Here is a 20,175-nt window from a genome sequence, read left to right on the forward strand (position 1 = left end):
CAGGATCTTGGGCCAAATAGGCTCATTTCCTCGTTTAATGCCATCCAGGATCTTGGGCCAAATTGGCTCATTTCCTCGTTTAATGCCATCCAGGATCTTGGGCCAAATCTGCTCATTTCCTTGTTTAATGCCATCCAGGATCTTGCGCTAAATTGACTCATTTCCTTGTTTAATGCTATGCAGGATCTTGGGCTAAATTGGCTCATTTCCTCGTTTAATGCCATCCAAGATCTTGGCCCAAATAGGCTCATTTCCTTGTTTAATGCCATCCAGGATCTTGGGCTAGATTGGCTCATTTCCTTGTTTAATGCCATGGCAAAGTTGGCTCATTTCCTTGTTTAATGCCATGCAGGATCATGGGCCGAGTTGGCATATTTCCTCATTTAATGCCATGCAGGATCATGGGCCAAGTTGGCTCATTTCTTTGTTTAATGCCATGCAGGATCATGGGCCAAATCGGCTCATTTCCTTGTTTAATGCCATGCAGGATCTTGGGCCATATCGGCTCATTTCCTTGTTTAATGCCATGCAGGATCTTGGGCCAAATCGGCTCATTTCCTTGTTTAATGCCATGCAGGATCATGGGCCAAGTTGGCTCATTTCCTTGTTTAATGCCATGCAGGATCATGGGCCGAGTTGGCATATTTCCTCATTTAATGCCATGCAGGATCATGGGCCAAGTTGGCTCATTTCCTTGTTTAATGCCATGCAGGATCATGGGCCAAGTTGGCATATTTCCTCATTAATGCCATGCAGGATCGTGGGCCATATCGGCTCATTTCCTTGTTTAATGCCATGCAGGATCATGGGCGAAATCGGCTCATTTCCTTGTTTAATGCCATGTAGGATCGTGGGCCAAATTCACTCATTTCCTTGTTTAATACCATGCAGGATCATGGGCCAAGTTGGCGCATTTCCTTGTTTAATGCCATGCAGGATCATGGGCCAAATTGACTCATTTCCTTGTTTAATGCCATGCAGGATCATGGGCCAAATCGGCTCATTTCCTTGTTTAATGCCATGCAGGATCATGGGCCAAGTTGGCTCATTTCCTTATTTAATGCCATGCAGGATCATGGGCCAAGTTGTCTCATTTCCTTGTTTAATGCCATGCAGGATCATGGGCCAAGTTAGCTCATTTCCTTGTTTAATGCCATGCAGGATCGTGGGCCAAGTTGGCTCATTTCCTTGTTTAATGCCATGCAGGATCATGGGCCAAGTTGTCTCATTTCCTTGTTTAATGCCATGCAGGATCATGGGCCAAGTTGGCTTATTTCCTTGTTTAATGCCATGCAGGATCATGGGCCAAGTTGTCTCATTTCCTTGTTTAATGCCATGCAGGATCATGGGCCAAGTTGTCTCATTTCCTTGTTTAATGCCATGCAGGATCATGGGCCAAGTTGGCTTATTTCCTTGTTTAATGCCATGCAGGATCATGGGCCAAGTTGGCTCATTTCCTTGTTTAATGCCATGCAGGATCATGGGCCAAGTTGTCTCATTTCCTTGTTTAATGCCATGCAGGATCATGGGCTAAGTTAGCTCATTTCCTTGTTTAATGCCATGCAGGATCATGGGCCAAGTTGGCTTATTTCCTTGTTTAATGCCATGCAGGATCATGGGCCAAGTTGTCTCATTTCCTTGTTTAATGCCATGCAGGATCATGGGCCAAGTTAGCTCATTTCGTCGTTTAATGCCATGCAGGATCATGGGCCAAGTTAGCTCATTTCCTTGTTTAATGCCATGCAGGATCGTGGGCCAAGTTAGCTCATTTCCTTGTTTAATGCCATGCAGGATCATGGGCCAAGTTGGCTCATTTCCTTGTTTAATGCCATGCAGGATCATGGGCCAAGTTGGCTCATTTCCTCTTTTAATGCCATGCAGGATCATGGGCCAAGTTGGCTCATTTCCTTGTTTAATGCCATGCAGGATCATGGGCCAGGGTTAGCTCATTTCCTTGTTTAATGCCATGCAGGATCATGGGCCAAGTTAGCTCATTTCCTTGTTTAATGCCATGCAGGATCGTGGGCCAAGTTAGCTCATTTCCTTGTTTAATGCCATGCAGGATCATGGGCCAAGTTGGCTCATTTCCTTGTTTAATGCCATGCAGGATCATGGGCCAAGTTGGCTCATTTCCTCTTTTAATGCCATGCAGGATCATGGGCCAAGTTGGCTCATTTCCTTGTTTAATGCCATGCAGGATCATGGGCCAAGTTGGCTCATTTCCTTGTTTAATGCCATGCAGGATCATGGGCCAAGTTGGCTCATTTCCTTGTTTAATGCCATGCAGGATCATGGGCCAAGTTGGCTCATTTCCTTGTTTAATGCCATGCAGGATCATGGGCCAAGTTGGCTCATTTCCTTGTTTAATGCCATGCAGGATCATGGGCCAAGTTGGCTCATTTCCTTGTTTAATGCCATGCAGGATCATGGGCCAAGTTGGCTCATTTCCTCTTTTAATGCCATGCAGGATCTTTGGCCAAATTGGCTCATTTCCTCGTTTCATGCGATGCAGGATCATTGGCCAAATTGGCTCATTTCCTTGTTTAATGCCACGCAGGATCGTGGGCCAAATCGGCTCATTTCCTTGTTTAATGCCACGCAGGATCGTGGGCCAAATCGGCTCATTTCCTTGTTTAATGCCATGCAGGATCATGGGCCAAGTTGGCTCATTTCCTTGTTTAATGCCATGCAGGATCATGGGCCAAGTTGGCTCATTTCCTCTTTTAATGCCATGCAGGATCATGGGCCAAGTTGGCTCATTTCCTCTTTTAATGCCATGCAGGATCATGGGCCAAATTGGCTCATTTCCTCGATTCATGCCATCCAGGATTGTGGGCCAAGTCGGAAAACTTGGATTATTGACTTTCATTCTGCATGCGGAATATAAATATTGAAATGCAATTGGTTTGATTCCTGCCAAAGAATTAAGTTTCGAACACGTATCAGAAGGGCCCTGACGTTTGCACCTGGCATACCACGCCCAATTCGCCAATCTCGTCCTGATATCTTGTTCTTGTTTTAACATCAATTTGACCAAGAATTGCGATTTTTATTGTGCTGTTAACCTAGTTCATGTTACAATGAAGCAGCACAGAAAATTTCTGGACAATTGGCCCAGTGGTATAGAATATTGTATTGCCATCAAAAAAGTGTCACACACACACACACACACACACACACACACGGCCAGAAGGGGGTGGGAGGGGGGATGGGAGAAACAATAATCAAAGCCTGAGTGCTTGTGCGGGCCATCACGTAAGAAGGGCTGTATCGAGTTTCACATCAATCGGTCGATAAATAAGGGACGAGTCGGGATCCGAAGGTTATGGGTAACTGTTACGTTTTACCTTCCCAAACCCCGGTTACGGTGCACCTCAGAGTCTGGAGTGGGAACATGGCAGAAAGATTTGTTATTTCAAGTGTTCCAATAAACCATGGTAAAACCACAACAATGCAATTGTGTAGAACAAAACAAGTAATTGTATTAAGAACTCTCACTTACACAATAATAACACTATTAAAGAAAGTACCATGAAAATATCACTTGCATCAAATGAACAATACATATGATGGTACCATCATTCCCCAAAGCTCTCAAAGCAATAAACTCACGATACGACAAACGTGAGTGGAATGTAACACTCCCGAAGTCCGTGCATGAATCCCCATGCGGGGTGAAGATGGACGTCGTGCAGAACGGTAAGAACAGGCAGTTATTGGCAAGGCTGTGAACGAGGAGTTACGCAGTGAGAGGTGGATATGGGAATTGAGCCAATATGGGAACAAACGGCGATCCACGCGATGATGTCGATATGGGAATCCTAACGACAAAACACGAAGCACCAGCCGGACGGCCTCTTCGAGGAAAAAATGGCCGATCTGCCTGTAATGGAGGCGCTTGCTTTCCCACCAACAATAGCTCACGCTAGGTAATAAAACCTGAGACGCAGGTTTAATTGCTATCGCAATATATGACGATGTCGCGGGCAATCCCTTTCACAGGAAGCCTCAACCCATTCGCGACCAACATCAAAAGAGCCCGCTCGCAGCCTCGACGCGATTCACGGCTGTCTCTCTCATGGCCGTCTCCTCTCCCTGCCGATCTCCTCCTCTCTCCTCTTCCGGTTTCTTTCCCGCGTTTTCCTTTTTCCTTCACAAACATTTATTTTTAGCTTTTACTAAAGTCATCTCCATTTCACACAGAAATCTTACCAACAATATGAAACTAAAAATCCTACAAGTATATAATAACAACAAAGGCGGAAGTGATGAATCCGTAACAGCACACATTATGAATTGGAGCAAGAGGTAGATGTAAGAAGCATATGTAGAAAGCAAAGAGACAATGGATGTAGAGAAAAGTAAGAGATACATCAAGTAACATTGGATACAGCGCTGCAGTGTATTTGTATGAAGAAACACTAATGTTGTCTCTGTGCTACTTCATATCTCAATGAAGCTGATGAAATGGCGGAGTTTGTGGACGGGGTACTGGAAACAGAAGGGACATCTAAACTTCTTCGGCTGCCCACTGGCTGTGGTGAACAAACAATGATATACCTGGCCCCAACGCTCTCTGTCACTCGCTACCTGGACAGTACTCAGCAGTGGCCTTTGCTCGGTGGAAACACTGTTCGGAACAAGGCACTTGAATTCATCAGCAGAGGTGCTACTTGGGATCCATTGTTTTAGATATCATTGTATATATATAAGATGCTGTTTGTGTATGATGCTCTATTTTCATTTTCCCATGTTCGCTTCTCTTCCTGGCAGGCTATGCCCGTGAATTAGGGTTTCGGAAAGAAGATGGATCTTATGCTGCGTTTCCGAATCGGCCAAGCAGCACTTGGTACAATGATACCGCACTACATCTCAGCACCCCCATAACATATTCTCATTCTGTAACAAGATCAATCTAAGGGCGTGTGACCCTAACCAAACAGCATTGCTTGTTGAGAAATTCTCGATTCTCAGTGTCAGGCTTTGCATGTCTAATCGTGTTTCAGGGTGTTTCCTCTCAAGAACTGAATCTTGGTCAAACCACATTCAAATCATAATTTAAAGCGCCAGTTGAGGAAATTATTTGTTTTTTATTATTATTTCATAATTTAAAGTCGCAGTGGATGTTTAATAAGGTAGATAAAAATATATGGCTTTGGGGCTATCTGCATATTATGTAATCAATTAGGATCATCCCATAGCAGCACTGAACATAACTTTGTTTCACCTTTTACACAAGATTGAGGCTCATAGAAAAGTGAAATGATGGATGGTAAGAAGAAAATGTATGAAAGTGGGGCCACAGTTGGACAAAACAAGTAAGGGAAAGAAGAAACAGGTAAAAGAGGACAGTAGGAAACAAAGGAACAATCTTACCTGCATGTTACTGTGTTTGCTTATCTTGTCTTTCTAATATTTTGTTAGTTGGTCATTCCATAGATTGTTCTATCAAACTGCCACTGTCAGACTCGTCTTTTTTACGCTGAAGGCTCCAGGCATGGACTATATAGTCCTCATCGAGGCCAGGCCTAGATAAAAGAGCTGCATTGATAGAAAAATGAAGACAGAGTAAATAGTCTAAGAGTTTTTGAGAAAGTAAAAAATCTGCTTTTTGAAAAGGAGAAGATCGTAAGTGTTTGGAAATACATGGGAAGGTAAAGAGTTCCAGAGCTTGTCGAATGTTCCGTGGTTGGGAGCAGAAACTGAAGTAATATCTGTAGAAAAGAGAAACAGAGCCACCTTTCGGCGTAATTTGAGTGGGTCGAGTTTTGAGGTCACATTGAGATAGTTGATAAGTCGGATTGCTTTGGATTCAATTCTGTCCAGGAAGTATGTGGAGCTAGAACCACCCCAGATGTGAGAGCAGTACTCTACACAAGGACGTATCAATGTTTTATATAGTTGAAGAAACTGTTGAGAGGAGAAGAATCTTCAACATCTGGACAGGACTCCTAGTTTCTTCGAGGCAGATTTAGCCATTTGTGTAATTTGTGGACTCCAGCATAAATTTGATGTTAGGGTAATACCTCGTAGGTTTATTGGATCGCATGGTGTAATTGTGGAGCTTTCAAAGGAGATTGGAGAGTTGAGAGGAGTTTTAGAGAGATAGAGGGGGGAAGAAATTGAGTTTTAGAAACACCTAATTTAACCTGATTACATTTGCCCCACTGGGAAATCTTGTCCAAATCCAAATTAACAAGCATTACGCCTAGGTTCCCCGTCGTTGAAGTGATGAGTTGACAAAGTGGAAGACGCAAGGCGGCCATCTTGGATTTTGACATGGCGACCCAATTTTCAATAGCGTTCTATTCTTCCTTGTGCGTAGATACACCCACACACCAGATTAGAAGTTAGTAGTTCGTTTATTTTTCAAGATATTTCGCTCACAAGGTTCAGACATGTATATGGTGGCGGCCATCTTGGATTTTGACGTGGCGAGCCAATTTTCAATAGCGTTCTTCCTTATGCCTAGATACACCCACACACCAGATTAGAAGTTGGTACTTCGCTTATTTTTCAAGATATTCCGCTCACAAGGTTCAGACATACATGGCGTCAGACATACACGGCGGCGGCCATCTTGGATTTTGACGTGGGTTGCACCCGCACACCAAATTAGAATTCGGTCCTTCGCTTACGCACGCACGCACGCACACACGGATGGACGGACGGACACACGGACGGACACACGGACGGAGGAGAAAACCATAATCCCCCTTTTGCTCCGCGATGCGACGGCCCGTCGCCGACGGGGGACAAAAAGGAGGCTGTGATCAAACGAGAGATGTAGATCGAATGAGGGAAGATGAGGGCAGATGGGAAAAACATGGAGGAATGTAATGTCGAGTCATCAGCATACGAGTGCATTTGGTTACTTGTAATAATAATAATAATAATTCATTTATTTTATTGTAGGTAGAAGAAAGAAGGTCATTGATATAAAGAAGGAAGAGCTTTGGAGACAGGATAGAACCCTGAGGGACACCGCTGTTTATAGGGAAGGAGGTAGATGTTGAACCATCAACAATTACAGAGATAGAGCGGTCGGAGGGAAAGCTCGATATGAGAGAGCAGAGTGAAGGAGGAAATCCGAAAGAGGGAAGCTTGGATTCAGGCCCCGTTGCCAAACTCTGCCAAAGGCTTTTGAGATATCAAGACCTACAACAAAGGATTTCCCAAAGTCCCTCAGAGAAGAGGCCCAGACATTCGTAATGTAAGAAAGGAAATCACAGGTAGATCTTGCCTTGCGAAAGCCATATTGATTGTCAGATCGAAGGTGTGTCATCTTCACCTATATCTTCTTTATTACCAATATTGTCCCCTTGCATAATCTTGGTGCATCAAGATTTCTCAATAGAATGATTGGAATACCAACTTTCAAGAATAGAATATGGTGTGGCATTCCTGGTGGTGTCAGAGTTGAGAAACTCTTCAGGATATTGTGTAGCATCATCAACATTTGGTACAGTGTCAATTGATTTATATGACATTTATTTTCCTGGAGGAATTTATTTTATCAATTGTATATTGATCTTTTATACATCAGAATTCTTGGGAGTAACGTGGAACTGGTTAAATGTCCACTCTGGGTCGAGTTGAGAATGTTTAATTGGAGAGACGATCAGAGATCAAAGCAATTATGACAAAGGACCAACAGCAATCACAAGAGTAACGCAGAAACAGCACAATAATTACAATGATCAGTGCAACAGAACTCTCTGATCATCTCTGAATTAATGCTCCTTGAGTTCAGTTTTATATAGGAGTTTTCACAACACAATAGTATAGGATGCAGGTGTGGGGTGAGGGAATAGGTTATACAGTGAATTCAGAAAGTATTCAGACCCCTTCACATTTTTCACATTTTGTTATGTTGCAGCCTCTTGCGGAAATAGTTTAAATTCATTTTTTCCTCATCAATCTACACTCAATACCCAATAATGACAAAGAGAAAACAGGATTTTAGAAAGTTTTGCAAATTTATTAAAAAGAAAAAAGTGAAATATCACATTTACATAAGTATTCAGACCCTTTGCTATGACACTTGAAATTTAGCTCAGGTGCCTCCCATTTCTCTTGATCACGTTTGAGATGTTTCTACACCTTGATTGGAGTCCACCTGTGGTAAATTCAATTGATTGGACATGATTTGGAAAGGCACACACCTGTCTATATAAGGTCTCACAGCTGACAATGCATATCAGAGCAAAAACCAAGCCATGAGGTCGAAGGCGCTGCCTGCAGAGCTCAGAGACAGGATTGTGTCGAGACACAGATCTGGGGAAGCCTACAAAAAAAATCTCTGCTGCATTGAAGGTTCCCAAGAGCACAGTGGCCTCCATAATTCTTAAATGGAAGAAGTTTGGAACAACCAGGACTTTTCCTAGAGCTGGCCATCCGGCCAAACTGAGCAATTGGGGGAGAAGGGCCTTGGTAATAGAGGTGACCATGAACCCGATGGTCACTCTGGCTGAGCTTCCAGAGATCCTGTGTGGAGATGGGAGAAACTTCCAGAAGGACAACCATCACTGCATGGTGATTGCCTTCCAAACTGTTCCGTTGTATCGTTCAGCTTCACCGTTACCCTGTGGGTTGTAGCTAGTGGTTCAGCTGCTAGAGATGCCTTTACTTGTCACGAATTCACCGAGCTCTCAGCTCATGAACGACGGTCCCCGGTCCAAATGGGTGTTGGCGGGCATTCCAAAGAGGGCGAAAAGTTGGTAAAAGGCAGTCGATCACCGTATAACTTGTCATGTTCGCACATGGGAACACAAAGGGGAATCTCGAGTAATCATCGATGATTGTGAGGAAGTACTGGTTTTTGTCAGTGCTTGGCAAAGGTCCCTTAAAATCTATGTTAAGGCGTTTGAATGGCTTGGTGGCTTTTATGAAGTGGGCCCTTTCTGGCCGATAGAACCAGGGTTTGCACTCTGCACAGGTTCTTCACAAGCCGGTCATCCATCGAACGTCTTCCACCAAATAAGGTAGGTTTCGAGATTTCACGAAGTGGTACATGCGTGTGATTCCTGGGGCCTTGGTAATAGAGGACTGATGGAGGTCATATAGTGAACGATGGTCCAGGCATGTAGATGACCAGTATGACCTTGAGAATGCGTCAGGAGGTATGTTTTCTTTCCCCGGATGGTAGATAATCTCATAATGACATAATCGAAGCAAGATAACTCCATGCGCCAACGCATGATCTTGTCGTTCTTTATCTTGCCTTTCTGTCCTCTGTCAAACATGTAGCTGACAGAGTGTTGGTCAGTCTTCAGTGTAAAGTGCCTTCCCGTCAGGTAGTGTCTCCAGTGGCGGACAGTTTCGATGATAGCCGTAGCTTCCTTTTCGACCAATGCATGATGTTTTTTGGATGCTTGGAGTGTGCGGGAGAAGAAGGCTACTGGACGCTCCGCCTGGTTAAGTGTTGCGGCAATAGCAAACTCGGATGCATCAGTTTCAACTTCAAAGGGTATTGTCTCGTCGATTGCGTTGACCACTGACTCTTCAATGTCCCGTTTGAGTTGGTGGAATGCGGTTTCAGCCTCCATTGAGATGGGGAAAGCTTTTGTGGCACGGAGGGGGGAAATTTTGCTTGAATAGTTGTGAAGCTACTGAGAGTAGTAGGCAAAAAGTTTGAGGATCTGGCGGAGGGACTTCATGTTATGCGGCACAGGTAACTCTCGCAGGGGCCGAAGACGCTCAGCGTCTGGCCGCATTTGACCATCCTCTACTACATAACCCAGTATACTGAGTTTAGTGGTCGAAAACACACACTTATCCTCAATCCTCATTAGAGCCGATGTTCTTCCTTTCGGCTGTTTTGAGGAACTGCTTCAGGTTGACGCCATGCTCGGTTTGTCTCATGCCACAGATAGTCAGATTGTCTAGGTAAGCGAACATTCCAGCGAGTTTCTCTTCCTTGATAAAGGAGTCCATGATGCATTGGAAGCAAGATACACTGTTCCTGACGAAAAATGGGACTCGGGTGAACTCGTAAAGACTTCCGCTCGATTCAAAGGCCGTATAGGGCTTATCTTGATTCCTTATGGGTACCTGATGGTAAGCACTACACAGGTCAATGGTGCTGAAGACATTATACTGGGCGATCTTATTCACTGTGTCATTGATACGCGGTAGCGGGTACCCGTTGAGTAGCGTAAATCGGTTGATGGTCTCCGAATAGTCAATCGCGAGCCATTTCTTGTGGTTTTTGTCTTTAGTTACCACGACCTGGGCGCGCCATAGGAACTCACTCGGTTTGATGACTCCTTCTCGTAGTAGCCGCTGAGTTTCTTTCTCGATGAATTTGCGGTCGTTGAAGCTGTACCGACGCGAAGCTGTAGGGCGACATTCCGCCGTCAAATTGGCAAACAGTTCCGGGGGGTCAATGCGTAGTTTGGTCATCGTCGCGTCGCCAACGACTTGTTGGCGACGCGTAGCAAGAAGGTGGCATGCGAAAATCTCATTCTTCGGCTTTATATACATGGCCTTCAGTGTTTCAACGGCTTCCTCGTAGGTGACACAGTCCGTGATGATTTTGTAGATCCTTGGTGTGACAAAGTTCGTCAGGAGAAGAAGTTTGTCGAGTCCTTCAGTAGGAAGTACAACAACGATGTTTTTGAAGGTCCAAAACCTGTGTGTCCATTCGTCAGTAGCCGAACTTGAGTTTGGATCCGCGTCAAGACATTCTGGTCAAAGCAGCCGGTCCATAGTTGTGTTGATTAAATTGTTGTGGTAAAGCAGAGCAGAAAAGACAAGTACGCCTTTAGGTAGACTTTAATCAACACAATGGTGGCCAGGTGAACAAGAAGAGGCCGAAGCAGGGCTTGAAGTCCTTAAGAGGGATCATAGCATGGAGAGGATTGTAGGCAGCCTGCATGCCGTCGGCTGACCCGCAGTTATACAGTAATGATCGCAGAGCACGGAGTGAGGACACAGGAAGTGAGGACACGGGAAGTGAGGACACAGGAAGTGAGGTATGCAGGAAGTGAGGCAGCAAGAAAACTCGAATTATGTAAATATGTAAATCCTTTTCACATTTCAAGTGAATCGGATGAAAATTGAGGATTTTAGAAATTTGAAATTGTTGTTGACCTTTGATCTATGTTGACCTTATGACCTATGCTGATCTCAAAAATAGTTGGTGGTTGAATTCAGTTAGCCGATATGTAAATCCTTTTCAAATTTCAAGTCAATCGGATGAAAATTGAGGAGTTTAGAAATTTGAAAGTGGTTGACCGCTGGCCTATGTTGACTTTTTGGCCTACGCTGATCTCAAAAATAGTTGGTGGTTGAATTAAGTTAGCCGATATGTAAATCCTATTCAAAGTTCATGTCAATCGGATTAAAATTGAGGATTTTAGAAATTTGAAAAAAAGTGGTTGACCTTCGGCCTATGTTGACCTTTTGACCTCAAAAATAAATCGGATTTTGTCGGACCATGAACTCTACCATTTGATGAAGTTTTGTGAAGATCGGTTTCAAATTGTGAACTGTAGGCAAGTATAAGTGAGCGGACAGACAAACACACACACAAACAAACAAACACACAAACCGAAGTGATCAACATACTTGCAAAAAACAATTTGTTTTTTGTGATCAACGTTTCGCTTATAGTTGGATCTTTTCATTTCATATATATATATATATATATATATATATATATATATATATATATATATATAATCGGGAGATTGAATAAGACGCGGACGTAGCTTCAGGGCTTCGATCTTTAATTCGACAAGCTTTCGACCAACAAAGGTCTTCTTCTGAGTCGGCCCCAAGTTCAACGGAAGAAGGTTCAACTTCCGTTGAACTTGGGGCCGACTCAGAAGAAGACCTTTGTTGGTCGAAAGCTTGTCGAATTAAAGATCGAAGCCCTGAAGCTACGTCCGCGTCTTATTCAATCTCCCGATTATTTATTCAATGCAAATGAGACGCCCTGCTCGTACTGTGGAATTTCTACTATTTCTCACAGTTATATATATATATATATATATATATATATATATATATATATATATATATATATATATATATATATATATATATATATATATATACAGACTTGGCATTTAATATGGAATATTTTTTTTGTTGGGGTGAACTTACTTTTCAAGATGACTTAGAACCAAAAGTTCATTGGAATTATGTTGAAATTATTCTAGATTTTGTTAATGTGACCTTTAAAAGAAACAAAAACCACATTTGACATTTTGAAGCAAATAAATTGATCCTTGAAAGTGATGTTCACTGATATCGAACTCAATTCACGGACAGTACTGTGTTAAACTTCTGTACGTTTTCCAGAAGTATCTCTTTATTTTGCACATTAGCCAAAAAAAATTTCAACAAAAACAAAAGCTAAATTATGACTGGGATTACTGACAGTAAAATTACAGTTCAGGACTTCGTGTAACCCCCACGAGCATTCAGGAGAGCACGTAAACGTTGAGGCATGCTGCTCACGAGATTTGCCAAGGTTTGGACAGGAATCGCTTGCCATGCAGTGACAATAGCCTGCTGCAATTCATGCACAGAGGTCGGCTGCTGGTCCAAGTGGTCGATTTGATGCGTTAATTCTGCCCACAAGTTCTCTATCGGATTCATATCCGGGGACATGGCAGGCCACTCCATATGCTCTGCACCACGGTCAGCAAGAAAGTGTTGGATCATGCGAGCACGATGAGGCCGTGCATTGTCATCTTGGAAGACAAAGTTTCCTCGAAAGGCTGCACGAGCAAATGGAAGCAATGTTTCTTCCAGAATGACCCTGTACTTGAACTGGTTCAGGTTTCCATTCAGAACAACCAGGTCAGTTTTGCCCCCTGCATGAAAAGCAGCCCAAACGGTCACCCCACCACCTCCAGCATGGACTCTTGGCACTATACAATTTTCGTTGTGGGCTTCATGCACTTGGCTGGGCACTCGGACGCGGCCATCTTGACGATAGACCAGAAATCTAGACTCGTCACTGAAGGTCACGTGATTCCAGTGTCCTGGCTGCCATTGACGGTGCTCTCTGGCCCACTGCAATCGGCGCTGGCTGTGTTGTCTGGTCAGGCGTGGCTTTCTCAGGGGACGCCTGGCACGATAGCCTGCTTGAACCAGTCGTTGGTTGCTAGCCTTCTGGATACAGGCACATTTGTCAGTTGCTGCCACTCAGCCCTAAGCCGAATTAGCTGACTTGGTACGGCCATTGCAGACTAACCGGTGCAGCTGGCGATCATCTCTCCTTGTGGTTCTGCGTGGACGTCCTGGCCTCGGTATTGGAGTATGGACACCCCTCTGAGCATTTCGTTTCAGGATCTTTGACACCTGACCTTGAGTGATGCCATACTGCCGAGCAATAGCATGCTGTTTCATGCCGGAATTTCGTAAAGCCACCACTAAATTCCTCTTTTCATTCCTCTTTTCTCCCGCCTCTGGAACAAACTCCCACACTCACTTCAATCACACTCCTCCCTCCAGGTCTTTAAAACAGCTGTTCACCACCATCTCTTATCTTCCCCCATCCAAAACCTTGATCTTTTCTACCCCCACTAATTCACCCCAGATCCACCTTGTTTGAAATTCCAACTTCTTTCCTGGAAGTCCTGGTAGTGTCCATATGTTTTATACCTCTCCCACCCCCCCCCCCCCTTCCCATGCCTCCCCCCAAAGCCCTCTCCCTCCCACAGTTCTCTCGATGTCTCCATGTCTCTCGGTCCCTGCTCTCAAATGTTGTGTTTGTGTCCTTCCCCCGCTCTCCCCATCTTGTCTACCGCTCCCGATGTTATTTGTTTTATGTGTCTGTTTGTCTTTCTGTGTGATTAATGTTCGCTCTTTCACGAGCCTCGATCTTGTATACAAAAAAAGAAAAAAAAAAAAAAAAAAAAAAAAAGACAAACAACATTGTCGAGTTGACGGACCATCTCCAGGGACAGCGGCAATAACTTTTGTAGACGTGCAGCAGTTGTTTTCCACTAATACATAACGCAACCACCCTTATATACCCGATTGTGAAGCCAATCGTCAAATGTACCTGTCCTTACATTTTGTCATGCCACCTGTGATATTATCCTGTTATTGACTTCTTGATGCGAAAGACAATCAGTGATATGGTTCTTTTGACAAAGAAATCACCGAAACGTAAAAGAAACTCACCAGATTGATATACTGAGTTCAGAAAGTAAACGCAAGTCAAGAAAAAAAAAATATCCCATATTAAATGCCATGTCTATATATATATATATATATATATATATATATATATATATATATATATATATATATATATATATATATATAAAGGAGGAGTGTCTGTCTGTCTGTCTGGATGTCCGCTTATAACTCAAGAACTACACATCGGAGAAAAGTTTTAGACACAGATTCGGAATCAGCATAAAATTCCGGTGGTTATAGGCTACGTTTTATTTTAATATCAATGGTTAAAATAACCGGGCCAGCTGCAATTCCATGGTGTAGTTTGTGGCGGCGCTATTGCCCCTTTCCGATCCCATGACGCATTGCGGTTCCGATTCGCGATAAGGTCTATGCGCTATCACCGACACTTTTCCACCTTTTAATCAGATTTAACTTATCGTCCATCGTAACCACATTACGCTTGGAAACACTAGCATTATCCTTCTTCGGACCCATGGCTAACACAGACACAGTAAAGGAATACTGTACGTCGCCTCTGTTTTGAATGAGAATCGGCAGTTGCGCGTACGTACAGTATACTGTACGTACATATTTATATATTTTTAATGTGCTTTTTATTGTATTTTAAATTGTTTTTTAGCTTCTTTTATTGTTAGTTTATGTACTATTTTATTTATTTTAAATATATTTTTAAGGAAAACAAATGTTTTCACGTCCGTAGGAGTGACGTAAAGTCGCACATAATGACAAAATGCGCGCCATTTTTTCGCGCCAAGAACGAATAAACGGTTGTTTTTTTTTAGTTGAGATTTTATTCGAATTCGAATTCCATTAAATTTCAACTGTTGGAAACAATAATGATTTCAACTGTTGGAAATATTTTTTTGGTTAACCAACGACGGTCGATTTAATCTCGACCTTCCCCTAGCAAAACACGCCCACTTTGCCGTGTCACCTGTCAGCTCATGGTAGACAGCTATGCAAAGATGGAAGCTGAACGCCTTCTGTATATCAGACTGAACCAATCAAAACTACGTGCTGAAGAGTACATCCATCTGAAGGATGCCATAGTTACAGATGGCATTAATCCAGAAGACATTGGCCAGCCAGTTATTCTTCCATCCAGTTTTACTGGTGGCCCACGGTACATGGCAGAAAGAACCCAGGATGCTATGTCATATGTCAGAAAGTTTGGCCGTCCAGATCTATTTATCACTTTCACCTGCAATCCTGCATGGCCTGAAATCAAGAATGTACAAGATTCCAATCTACGACATGACATTATTGCCAGGGTATTCAGTGAAAAACAGAAGAAACTGATATGGTTACTGAAGAAAGGGATGATCTTTGGAGATTTGGTAGCATGGATGTACACCATTGAGTGGCAGAAGCGTGGCCTCCCTCACTCTCACACCTTGATTTGGTGCAAAGACAAAATCCGACCAGACGATATAGACAGGATCATATCAGCAGAACTGCCAGATCCAGAGATGGACCCAGAACTGTTCAAGACCATCTCCACACAAATGATTAATGGGCCCTGTGGCAGCATCAACCCTCGATCTGTTTGCATGAAGGACAACAAATGCCAAAAAAGATTTCCCAAACAACTTCGCCGAGAGACAGAGACTGGTGATGATGGATATCCAGAGTATCGCAGGAGGAGCACTGGCGATGGGGAACACACTGCTAAAGTCAACATTCGCAGTGTGGGAGAGTACAACGTTGACAATCGGTGGGTTGTTCCTCACAACAAAATGCTCTGCAAAATCTTTAATGCACACATCAATGTGGAACTGTGCAGCTCAGTTAAGTCCATCAAATATGTATGCAAGTATGTCAATAAGGGCAGTGACATGGCAACATTTGAAGTAGGTGACAAAAAAAGGTCAGATGAGATTAGCAGGTTCCAGTCAGGCCGATATATATCAACAAACGAAGCATTGTGGAGGATCCTTGGATTTAACATTCATGAGCGATATCCAACTGTCATCAATTTGGCCGTACATCTGGAAAATGGACAAAGGGTCTATTACACTGCAGAAACTGCCCAAGCACGAGCACATGGGCCGCCTCCTCAGACTACGTTGACAGCTTTCTTCAAACTCTGCATAGAAGATGACTTTGCCAAGACTCTTCTGTACAATGAAGTCCCTACCTACTACACATGGGAGAACAAAACGTGGAATCGCAGGAAGAAGGACATTCCAGTAGACAATTATCCTGGAGTTTATGCCAGCAGCGCAATTGGCAGAGTCTACACAGTTCATCCAAAGAACAGAGACTGTTTCTTTCTGCGCCTTCTCCTGCACACTGTCAGAGGTCCAACGTCCTTTAAAGATTTGCGACGGGTTAATGGTCAAGATTGTGCCACCTTCCGCGATGCCTGCCGACTCCATGGTCTTTTGGAAGAAGATGAACATTGGAAAAAAGCCATGGATGAGGCAGCAGTCTCACAGGCACCAAAACAACTACGGCAGCTGTTTTCCATCATATTGGCAGCATGTGACATTCAGGATCCAGAGAAGCTCTGGGAGGACCACAAAGGAAATATGTCTGAAGACTTTCTTCACTTGGCCAGACGTCAGAACCCTGGTGTGGATATTGATTTCAACTGTGCAATCTACAATCAAGCCCTGATTGAGCTAGAGAAGAATGGCTCAGGAGCTTCTGAGGGAACCAAACTACAACATGGAAGAGCTGACCACATTTGTCCAATTTGTCCATTTGTCCAAAACAATTTTTACTTTCACTTTCACCCATGAGGAAATGCACTTATACAGTGCTGCCACCAAGCTGTCAACACTAGAATCGGTGGTAGTGCCCTCTAACAGAACCACGTGGAACTACTCTATTGTGGGAATCCAAAGAAGCCTCAAATGACTGGAGATAATGAGAACCGACTAGAAATAGAGGACTCAACCTCTGCCCATTTTAAAACAACTGAAATAAAAGGGTTAAATGGTTCATCGTTGTCAGAAATAGCAAGAAGTCATTTCCTCTGGGCCTTCTGCTGATATGTATAGTAATAATCTAAAAGAGGTTCACAAAACAATCACCAACCTGTATGGGATGAATAATGTACACTTAGACGATGGAAAAACTGGCATTTCTGACATGTCTGAAATAGCACCATTTATCAAAGTTGATGTTTACGTTACAAAAGGGTTAATTCTTATACAATGCATATCATGTGATAGAGATATGTCTTGGCAACCTCTGACAGCCAGCAAACGTTCTCAAGTAGTACAGGCAGCCTGTAACTCACATTTTTCTTCCGGTGGGTCAGATTTTAAGCAACCCCCGACTTCCATGACCTTTTGACCTCTGGACAGCAAATTTGCTTAATAATCAGATAATTACATATTGTCACATGTAGAGTGAATAAAAACAAATATTTTGAATGGTAGTTTGCAGTTATATCATGTATGGTTGTGGCGTTATAAGCATTTTAGTTTCCCCTACCCCAAATTTTTGGTCGCCTCATGAACGCAAAAGCTTGATATTGTGACGTCATTTTCTCAAATCCGACCAGGCTCCCAGATGTCCACCCTCACTTTTTTGATGTCCCACATGGTCTACTTCAATAATATGAAGAGAAACTTAGGGCACATAAAAGTCACACAGAAACCACCCCAGCCCGTGGACTATATGGGAATCACCAGGAAAACTCCACGAACAGACACAAGGACACAGAGGGGTGAACGGGGGGGGGGGGGGGGGGGGGTAGGGAAGGGAGCAACAACACAGAGCACTCACAGGCCTCCACAAGCAGACGCCATGACAGTACAACCAGAGAGAGAGAGAGAGAGAGAGAGAGAGAGAGTCTGAGCATGCATGATTGTGTGTGTGCGTGTGTGTCTGTGAATAAGAGAGAGACAGAATTGTGAGGAGCAGAAATGGAAAAACGAGATGTGTGTGTATTTTCGTGTGTGTGTGTGTTCGTGTGTGTGTTCGTGTGTGTGTGTCCATGTTCGGGCTTGTCTGGGGTGAAACTTTTTTGCCATTTGGGCTTTTCTCATCAAATTTTCAACAAGGGTTAATTATGAGAATATGGAGAAGTGAACTTAATAATTTAGTCAAATGGTCAAAGGTCAACCTCACATTAAATCGTCAATTTTCATCCAATTGACATGGAATTTTTAGAGTTTCGATATTGGGTCACTAAATTGATTCACCAATGAAAAACTAGAAGCCAATTGTTATTTTACATCAAAAGGTCAACGTCGCCGAAAATCGTGAATTCTTTTGTATTTTAAGCTCTTTTTGTCATGTTTTGCATATCGACGAAGAAGAAGAAGAAGAAGTGAGAGTATGAAGCAGACGCGAATGGCCTTTGCATTATCAGATGCTTTCAAGTTATTATTGTTGTTATATTTCCCCTCCCTCCTTCTTATGAATCTTATTCCCACCCCAATTATAGGCTGACTGCATTTGTGGCAAAGATCTTCGCTCAGGCTTCCAACGTGATTTTAATTGATCACAAAGAAGTTTGCCGGGCAACGTGCTGGGTTGCCATTCATCGCCAGGACCCAGATGGCTCTTACCGAGAAGATGCCCCAGTCATACACCAAGAAATGCAGGTTCTGATCTACAATTCACATCTCTTGATAAAAACAAGAGGAAAAAGACATAAAATGTCATAGCCCCCGCGATTTTAGTAATTTTACTGCACGGAGTTAAAGGGCGTCAGTCGGCCATCTTTGGTCAGATTACAAAACGAAATCTTCTGCATATGTGTAATTATATATTGTCTTTGTGCCAAGTTTGAACAAGAACGATTCATGCATCTCCGAGATATGGTTGCGGACGCACGTAAGGATCGAGACGACACCCAATCCATAAGCCCCTGTTTTGGACAAAGTCCAACGATGGCTAATAATAATAATAATAATAATAATAATAATGATAATAACTAGAACTACCACTTAATAACTGCTGGCAGTGATGACCGATTTCCTCCACCTTCTCGCTTTGATACATCCCCGCTTTCATTGCACACGCTTTGATACAACCCTGCTGGGATACAACCACGCTTTTGATACAACCCTTCTTTCATTGCACACGCTTTGATACATCCCCGCTTTCATTGGAAACGCTTTGATACAGCCCTGCTTTCATTGGACACGCTTTGATACAACCCTGCTGGGATACAACCACGCTTTTGATACAACCCTTCTTTCATTGCACACGCTTTGATACATCCCCGCTTTCATTGGACACGCTTTGATACAGCCCTGCTTTCATTGGACACGCTTTGATACAACCCTGCTGGGATACAACCACGCTTTTGATACAACCCTTCTTTCATTGGATACGCTTTGATACAACCATGCTTTGATACAACCCCGCTTTGATACAACCCCACTTTCATTGGACACGCTTTGATACAACCCTGCTGGGATGCAACCCCGCTTCTGATACAACCCTTATTTCATTGGACACGCTTTGATACAACCCCGCTTTCATTGGACACGCTTCGATACATCCCCGCTTTCATTGGACACGCTTTGATTCAACCCGGGTTTAGTTGCACACGCTTTGATACAACCCTGCTTTCATTGGACATGCTTTGATACATCCCTGCTTTCATTGGACATGCTTTGATACATCCCCGCTTTCATTGGACACGCTATGACACAACCCTGCTTTCATTGGACACGCTTTGATACAACCCCGCTTTCATTGGACATGCTTTGATACAACCCCGCTTTCATTGGACACGCTTTGATACAACCCCGCTTTCATTGGACATGCTTTGATACATCCCCGCTTTCATTGGACACGCTTTGACACAACCCTGCTTTCATTGGACATGCTTTTATACAACCCCGCTTTCATTGGACACGCTTTGATACAACCCCGCTTTCATTGGACATGCTTTGATACATCCCCGCTTTCATTGGACATGCTTTGATACAACCCCGCTTTCATTGGACATGCTTTGATACATCCCCGCTTTCATTGGACATGCTTTGATACAACCCCGCTTTCATTGGACACGCTTTGATACAACCCCGCTTTTATTGG

General features: G+C 43.4%; 1 protein-coding gene across 1 annotated transcript in view; it reads left to right on the plus strand.

Moving 5' to 3' along the window:
* LOC137439162 (complement C3) overlaps positions 1-20,175 on the plus strand; it is a 421,636-nt gene that overhangs the window by 239,974 nt on the left and 161,487 nt on the right. The window contains exons 24-26 of the mRNA XM_068134902.2: positions 4,460-4,666; positions 4,774-4,849; positions 18,569-18,728. Coding sequence (XP_067991003.2) covers positions 4,460-4,666; positions 4,774-4,849; positions 18,569-18,728 — 443 coding nt within the window. The remainder of the gene's footprint in view (positions 1-4,459; positions 4,667-4,773; positions 4,850-18,568; positions 18,729-20,175) is intronic.

Source organism: Myxine glutinosa, chromosome 13 (assembly GCF_964187855.1).
Source record: "Myxine glutinosa chromosome 13, kmMyxGlut1.1, whole genome shotgun sequence".
In the NCBI taxonomy this organism is placed as follows: domain Eukaryota; kingdom Metazoa; phylum Chordata; class Myxini; order Myxiniformes; family Myxinidae; genus Myxine; species Myxine glutinosa.